The sequence below is a fragment of the Oryza glaberrima genome, chromosome 8, assembly GCF_000147395.1.
Source record: "Oryza glaberrima chromosome 8, OglaRS2, whole genome shotgun sequence".
In the NCBI taxonomy this organism is placed as follows: domain Eukaryota; kingdom Viridiplantae; phylum Streptophyta; class Magnoliopsida; order Poales; family Poaceae; genus Oryza; species Oryza glaberrima.
Genome location: NC_068333.1, coordinates 12,264,731 through 12,272,532, shown reverse-complemented (window position 1 = coordinate 12,272,532; position 7,802 = coordinate 12,264,731). Strand labels below are relative to the sequence as shown.

The 7,802-nt window shown below is 39.4% G+C and overlaps 1 protein-coding gene across 3 annotated transcripts; it reads right to left on the bottom strand.

The window, feature by feature from the left end:
* Positions 1-948: 948 nt before the first annotated feature.
* Positions 949-4,671, bottom strand: LOC127781352 (probable LRR receptor-like serine/threonine-protein kinase At3g47570). Of its 3 annotated transcripts, XM_052308298.1 has the most exons (3): positions 3,603-3,737; positions 1,656-3,471; positions 949-1,485 (listed from the first exon to the last, which is right to left on the bottom strand). In XM_052308298.1, exons 2-3 carry the CDS (start codon positions 3,295-3,297, stop codon positions 1,106-1,108), a joined length of 2,022 nt encoding a protein of 673 aa, XP_052164258.1. In that variant the 5' UTR covers positions 3,298-3,471; positions 3,603-3,737; the 3' UTR covers positions 949-1,105. The 3 variants fall into 3 exon arrangements, with proteins under 3 accessions (XP_052164258.1, XP_052164257.1, XP_052164259.1); XM_052308297.1 differs by having other exon boundaries at positions 1,656-4,671; XM_052308299.1 differs by lacking the exon at positions 949-1,485 and having other exon boundaries at positions 3,349-3,471; positions 3,603-4,671.
* Between the last annotated feature and the right edge of the window lie 3,131 nt (positions 4,672-7,802).

Below are 7,802 nucleotides of genomic sequence, written 5' to 3'. Positions count from 1 at the left end.
GCAGGGGGGAGGGAGGTTTGGGATGTTTTTCTAAATGATTAATCTAAAAACCTAAAATAATGTGTCAGATGTTTAAATAGAAACCGATGATTGGATGTTTTGTTTTCTTGTATTAGGATTTAAGAGAACGATGTAATATCTTAAGAGTATTTATAAGATGTGTAATAGACTTTTAACACCACATGCAACAAAGAAGGAGGGAGGAAAGGAGGTTTAGGGTGTTCTTTAAAAAAAATAGAACTAATGACCTAAAATAATGTGTCCATCGATTTATGTCAAATCCGATGGTTGGATGTTTTTTTTCTAAAATTTCTAAGATTTTTCTCTAATTTAAGAACATCATTTATAAGTATTTATAAGATGTTTAATGGATTTTAACACCGCACGGCGGTGGGGAGGGAGGGAGAGAGGTTTGGGTTTTTTTTTATTAAAAAACTAACAAATCGATAGCCTAATCCTTTGTTCCTTTTTAAGATTTTGTAGTATTTTCTTTAATTCAATAGCACCATGTAGCAACTTAGAAGCATTCATAGGATGTTTAGAGTGACGGAGCGAGAGCTGCTAGACCTAATAGGTGGAGATCTTTTTTAATGATGTTTTTTTAATGTAAAAATAATTTTGATTTCGGATGCGTGCTTTTTTTAAAAAAAAATCTAACCTTCTAAAATAAAATTATGGATCCACCGATTTAAATAAAAATAGATGGTCAGATTTGTCTTATTTATTAAGGTGCCACTTGGCGACTTGAGAGCGTTTATAAAATGCCACTTGGCAGTTTAAGAGCGTTTATAGAAAGTTTAATGGATTTTTAGTATATAATAGATAGATAGATAGATATATACTGTGCTTCCAAATGGGCCCTAATGATTAAAACTTCACATCTGCTTATGTATGCATCTCATTTTTGATGTTACCCTTCTTCCTATTGTTTTGTGAATTGTGATATGATTTCATCGATCATTTTCTCTACCTTCATATATATAAACCATTGGACAAATACAGCAAATCATAGCATCGTGAAAAGAACTACGAAGATATCTTTCAGTGACTTAAAAAAAATAAACATAGTATATAATGCACGCCAACATGTGACAAAACAACTGTCCTATTTCTCAACGCATAGTGCTGAAAATGCCCTTTTGATTGCGGAGACTTCAGCATAAACATTCAGCATTGTTGGTCTATCATTTGGTGTCTCCATAGAACATGAGAGACCAAGCTTAACAAGCTGTAAAATGCAGCTCATCATTCCCACGGTTGCGTGCTTTTCATGGTCAACACCTTCGTCTCCAAAATTTTGAACGATATTAGGATCAAGTATCTCACCAATCTTTTGGGGAAATGCATTTCTCACAAATTTGTGAATGCTCAAACCATTATTAAACAACTCATCTGTTGGGCGTTTCCCTGTGACCATTTCTAGGATAATAATTCCATAGCTATAGACATCACCCTCTGTCGAGATTTTGCTCCCAAAGCCATACTCTGCATTGTTTGAACAATTGTTTGTCTTACAACATTGATTACTAAAAAAATCATTTCAGTTTCTTTTTGATGAAAGAAAAGGTAAAACATGAATATCTAAAAAACAAATAATATATTAAGGACGCTTCACTTTTTTTATATTGACAAATAGTTATACCATAAATGGTTACCTGGTGCAATATATCCAATTGAGCCTCTTGGTCCCCCTAAGCTTGTAGAGCTAGTAATACTTGTGGAATTGTGAGTGGGAAGGAACTTCGCTAACCCAAAGTCACTGAGACGGGCACCCATGGCATTGTCTAGAAGCACATTGCTAGGCTTCAAATCGCAGTGGACTATAGGGGGCATGCAGCGGTTATGTAAATAATCCAATGCTGCAGCTATGTCCACTGCTATTGTTACTCTGGAGTCTAAACTCAACGGTTCTCTCATTTCGGAATAAATCCAGCTCTCTAGGGTGCCATTAGCCATATATTCAATAATAAGAGCTTTGAAATCATTCCCTTTATTGTCCCATGTCGAGCATGCGGAAATCACCCTCACAAGATTACGATGACGAGTGTTTCTAAAGGCCTCGCACTCAGCAACAAAGCTTTTCGGTGCTCCAAGTTCATCAAGGTTGAAAACTTTGATAGCAACAATTCCATTTGCTTCAGAGTCAAGTATACCCTTATATACTGACCCATATGTCCCTGAGCCAAGCAAGTTGTCTGAAGAGAAACCATTTGTTGCTTTGACTAAGTCAGCATATGAGAAGTTCTTCATCTCCGTGAATGAATGGCGATCTGATTGTTTAGATCTCTTACTCCTCTTCAAGATAATAAATGCTACACATGACAAAGAGACCAAAACAAGAGCCACACTAATCCCAATTATCTTTAGATTGCGGGAAGTGTGCCGGTGTCTAGATGATGCTAAGCAAAGTGGCAATTGCAACATTGGGGAGCTAGAGCATAACATAATGTTCCCTTGGACAAATACCTCACTAGAATTTTGAAATATCCCCCCTTCTGGCATTTGACCTTCTAGGTTGTTGAAGGACAAGTTGAGAAGCTTCAAAGAATTGAAGGATTGAAAAAAGTTTGGAATTTCCCCACTCAAGTTGTTTCGGGAGAGATCAATCTCAGAAATACCTTTCAAATTGACGAAAGAGTCAGGAATTGTGCCATCAAGAAAGTTACCCTCGAGGTGAAGGGACTCTAAGCGGACACAAGCACCTAGAGTAGTTGGAATTTTCCCAGAAATATGGTTGTTGGAAAAATTTAGTAGTCCTATATTGATCAAGCTACCAATCTCCTGTGGAATCTGTGCAGACAGCTGGTTGTGGGACAAATCCAAACCTGTTGTTAGGGAATAAAGCGAGAAAAGCTCTTTTGGTATGCTCCCATTCAAGGTGTTACATGAAAGGTTGAGATTGACTAATTTTTTGCAATCACCTAATGCACTAGGAATGGGTCCACTGAAATTATTGTCTTGCAAAAAGAGCTCGTTCAGTTGACCGAGTTTGCCTATTGAATGTGGAATCTGTCCTGAAAGTTTGTTTCGTGATAAGTCTAGGGAATTCAGGTTTGCAAGATTACCTATTGTGCCCGGGACATTTCCAACAATATAATTCTGCTCCATTCTAAGCCACACAAGGTTTGTGAGACTCCCTATCTCTGGTGGTATGGAACCAGATATCTCATTTGCGTGCAGCCACAAAGCCCCTAGGGTGTTTGCAAGACTACCAATTGAACTCGGCAAACTCCCCTGCAATTTATTTGTTGCCAACGACAATACCTCCAACTGTGTGCAATTTGCCAATGAGGACATGAAAGACCAATCTCCAGCTTCCAGCTGATTACTAGCCAGAATTAGTTGTTTTAATTTATAAAGGGACCCAAAAGAAGGGATAATACCATTGAATGCATTAGCCCCCAGGTTAATGGACTCAAGATTGGTTGCGTTGGCTAGAGAAGCAGGGATTTTGCCTTGAAAGTTGCCTTGCTGCAAAATCAATGTTTGGATGTTTGGAAGGGTGTACCCGATGCCAAATGGAAGGGTGTTAGTGAAATCATTGACTGCTAAACTAAGGTAAGTGAGTGAAGAAATGTTGAATATGGAGGGTGGGACAGTACCTGGCAAATAGTTGTAAGATATATCAAGCTCTTGCAAGTTTGGCAATTTACTTATACTTACTGGGATGCTGCCCTGGAAATGGTTAGCTGCAAGATACAGCAAGCGAAGGGAAGAAAAGTTGCCCAGAGATGAAGGTATGGTGCCTGTCAGACCATTCACCGACAAGGTAAGATACTGCAATGGCGAGTCGACATTTGAAACATCTGGTATGGACCCATTAAAGTTGTTCCACCCAAGATTTAATCTTCGAAGCGATGTGCTGTTGAACAGGGCTGGAGGAATGCCTCCACCGAGGTTGTTTGATACCAAGTTCAACACCTGAAGCGATGAACAGTTGGCAAGCACGGATGGAATAGGCCCTGTGAGTGTATTGTTTGCGAGGACTACAGAAACAAGGGACGTGCTGCTTCCGAGCGAAATGGGAATGTTGCCTGTCAAACTGTTACTGGCAAGATTCAGAACCGAAAGATTGCGGAGCATCCCGAGCTCTCCAGGGATACCTCCAGAGAGCTTGTTGCTCTCGAGATCAATCACCTCAAGGTAAGTGGAAGACAGCGTGTTTGGGATCGAACCACTAAGGCTGTTGGAACTGAGGTTAAGGTAGCCCAACCTGCTCAGCTGCCCAAGTTCAGGTGGAATCTGGCCACTGAGCTGGTTGTCCGGGAAGTGGATCCTTACGAGGAGAGTGAGGTTGGTGATGCATGGTGGTATTTGGCCATTGAGGCCAGATGACCCGAGGTCCAGCGCAACGACACGAGATGTGTTCGTCTTGCTGCAAGTGACACCGGGCCAGCGGCAGAAACCGATGGAATCGTTCTGCTTCCATGAGCCTAGGAAGCCACCGGGGTCGTTGGAGAGATGGAGCTTCAGGCAAAGGAGGGTTTGGAAATCGGTGTTGGATGGAGAAGAAGAAGAAGCAGCAGCAGCAGCAGGGTGTACTGCAAAGCTCGAAAGACAGGAGTGGACAACCAAGATTAGGAGCCACGAGGATAGGAGAGTTCCCAAAGGAGGCACAGGCCTCCTTTGTCTGTCACACATGTTGTGTGCTTCTTGTCTAATACTCCTATGTTGCCTGCTCTAGCTAGTGAGACACGCAGCATTTATACAAGGGAAAGGTATAAGCTGATACCTGCCTAACTCGGTATGTCCTTTCAAATTACTTTTGAATGCGCAATTTGCTATAGATATTGGTAACGTTAATTATTGGTTTGTTAGATTCCTCGCTGGTTTCTTCTTCCTCATTTCCACCTAACGTTCTTTCAGAGTTTCAGTCAAAGATAGAGAGCAATCAAGGGAGAGAAGACGATGTGCATCAGGTAGAAGTAGAAGACTTCTTGGGGGAGAAAAGATTGTCGCCTGGGATTTTCCCTCTCAACACACACTTAGGCCCTCTTTAGTTTCCAAAACAAAAATTTTTCACCCATTACATCGAATATTTGGCATATGCATAAATTATTAAATATGGAAAAAAACCAATTACACAATTTGCGTGTAAATTGAGAGACGAATCTTTTAAGCCTAATTGCGTCATGAATTGATAATGTGGTGCTACAATAAATATTTGCTAATGATGGATTAATTAGGCTTAATAAATTTGTCTCGCAGATTTTTATAGGATCTGTAATTTATTTTATTATTAAACTACGTTTAATATTTTAAATATGTGTCCGTATATCTCATATAACAACCAACCATTAAAAATTTTCCCCACCTAAAAACGACCTTAATTTCATCCCTGATCGACCTCCAAAAACAACGATCCATCATGGTCTGAATCGACACGAGGCATGTCTGACTTGACAACCTTTTGCAACAGTACGTAATCTAGTATCATCGGTCATCACGTAACTCCTAGTCTCCAAGAGTCTTACAATTTTGACTACTTGTGTGAAGTTGTATATTATGGTAGGTAGTTGGCTAATAATATGTCTGAACCCAACTCGAATTTGTCCCTAAGATATGTCAGCGTGCGTTCTCACTCGTCATTCGGATGACTTGGGTCTGAAATTATTTGTCCAGAAAGGCACAGCTGAAGGCTGAAGCTACCCGGTAAGCTGGCAACCACCCAAAGCTCCATTTCAGTGTGGTCGATCACGTTGAATCATACTGCTACAGAAAAGCACTTTGATTTCGGTTCGGAATCAGTCCTTGGTGTCGAATTCACAACCAATGACTGTTCAGGCAACACTGTTAACGACCATTGGTGCCAGTTCTAATTTAGAATCGGCACATGTAGGGGAGCACCCGTTTTTTTTAGTTTTGGAAACTAGGGGTAGACAAAAACCATGAAGCTCATTAGTGTGTACTCCCTCCGTCCCAAAATAACTTAATCTAGGATGGGTCAATAACGAATTTGAACGCACTTGTCCAGATTCGTTATCCTAGAATGGGTCACATCTCATCCTAGGTTGAGTTATTTTGGGACGGAAGGAGTACTCTTTTAGTTATATCAAAACTATTTGTATTTTGTGATTTTTTTCATTATTTAGTGTCCATTATTATGTTAATTTATGATAAAATGGTAATTTAAAATTATTAAAATGACTAGAAAAAAATGTCTGTATGTTGCAACGGGTAAAGCCAATTTAATTTGTACATATGTGTCGGTAGATAAATAATCACATACTATTGTTTCGTTTTTTCACGTGCTTATCCGAATCGCTTATTACCAAATAAAAGACTATTTATATGCAGATTTTTTATATACATGTTCTTAGCGACTCAAAAGCAAATATGGTAAAATAAAGTAAGTTAAAAAACCAAAAGTTAAATTCAAAATTATGTTCTAAAATTTAATATTTGGCTTATAGGAATAAGCATAAGCCAAACAACGAGGTCTTTAAACACAAGCTTGATTTTTCGTCCAGCTTTATCTCAAGTCAGGTAGGTATTTATAATGGAGAAAATCAGCATCTTCGATCATCTTTTATTTTTGGTTGGCATGTTTTTTTCGAAAGTAAAACCGATTCTTATAGATTATTGTAATGGCATGCCTAGTAGTACGTACGAGCATTGTGGAGACTGACTTGAAATCATGCTAACATGTCCCATGAATCGTGCTGTATAAAACAAATAGCATCTGATGAACTGGGCACTCTGCGAGTTTCATTCGCTTGCTATCCACATCACACAAACTCTCTTTTGTAGTTTGCTCGTGAGCTGTGACTTCACAATGAATGTTACGTGTGACGGAAATCGGATGCGGACGATATACCATAGTTTTGACAAAACATCTATAATTTTTAAATCGTGGGTGAGGGTGACACACTCCCAAATCAAACATGCGGCAAGGGCAAATTGTGCGCGCGAGGACATCGCGGGCCCAATCGGGCATATGAAAAATCACGTGCACGATGCCGTTGTGGGCCCAATGGCGGCAGCGAGCAAAGGGACGTGTGGAAAATGGACTCAGACGCGGGCCCGATTGCTGCGTGTGGCAAGGGGCGCATGAAAAGGTGTGGGCCCAATTAATTCGTGTGCGTCTCAGATAAGAGTCACACTCTGGCGCAAGAAAAAAGAAAAGGATTTGACAAAAACATAAAATTAAAACCGATTCAAACAAGTTTGACGTACCAAAATTCTAGCGGAAACATCTTTAATTTTATAATAGTAGAGAAAATGAATAGATCTCTTTAATGAGCCTAACGACTCAAAATAGCCAAGCCTTAACAAGCCGAGCTAGCTCATTATTTACCCCTAGTGGGAGCAAACATCATAACAAAAAAAAAATGTGCGACCTCCCTCAAGTCCCACAAGTCCCAAGATTTTAACACTATTTCCATACGCACGGGGTAAGAAGGGTTCAAACCATGACCTCCCTCTCCTCCGGAAGCCTCCTTACGATCTCACCTAAAAACACATGTCTTAGAAGCAAATAATTTTGAGGCTACTCTCATCCAAAACTTATAATCCATATTTAACACCATAGACGTGCTCGAATGAAAATTTTGTCAACTACAAAGATCTCATATAGATCTATAATTTTCATATAGATTTTCTCTCCTTTGAAGATTGTTTAGAAATTTTAAATATCCACTTATCCAAATAGGTTTGAGAACTTATAGTACATTTTTAGACATCCTGACAACCACAAATAAAAATGTCATCAACTACACAAAGTTGTATATCTCGTCGACCTCTACAAATTTGATACAAACTTTATATTTATCCAACTTCATATGAGAAAGTTAGGTAAAAAT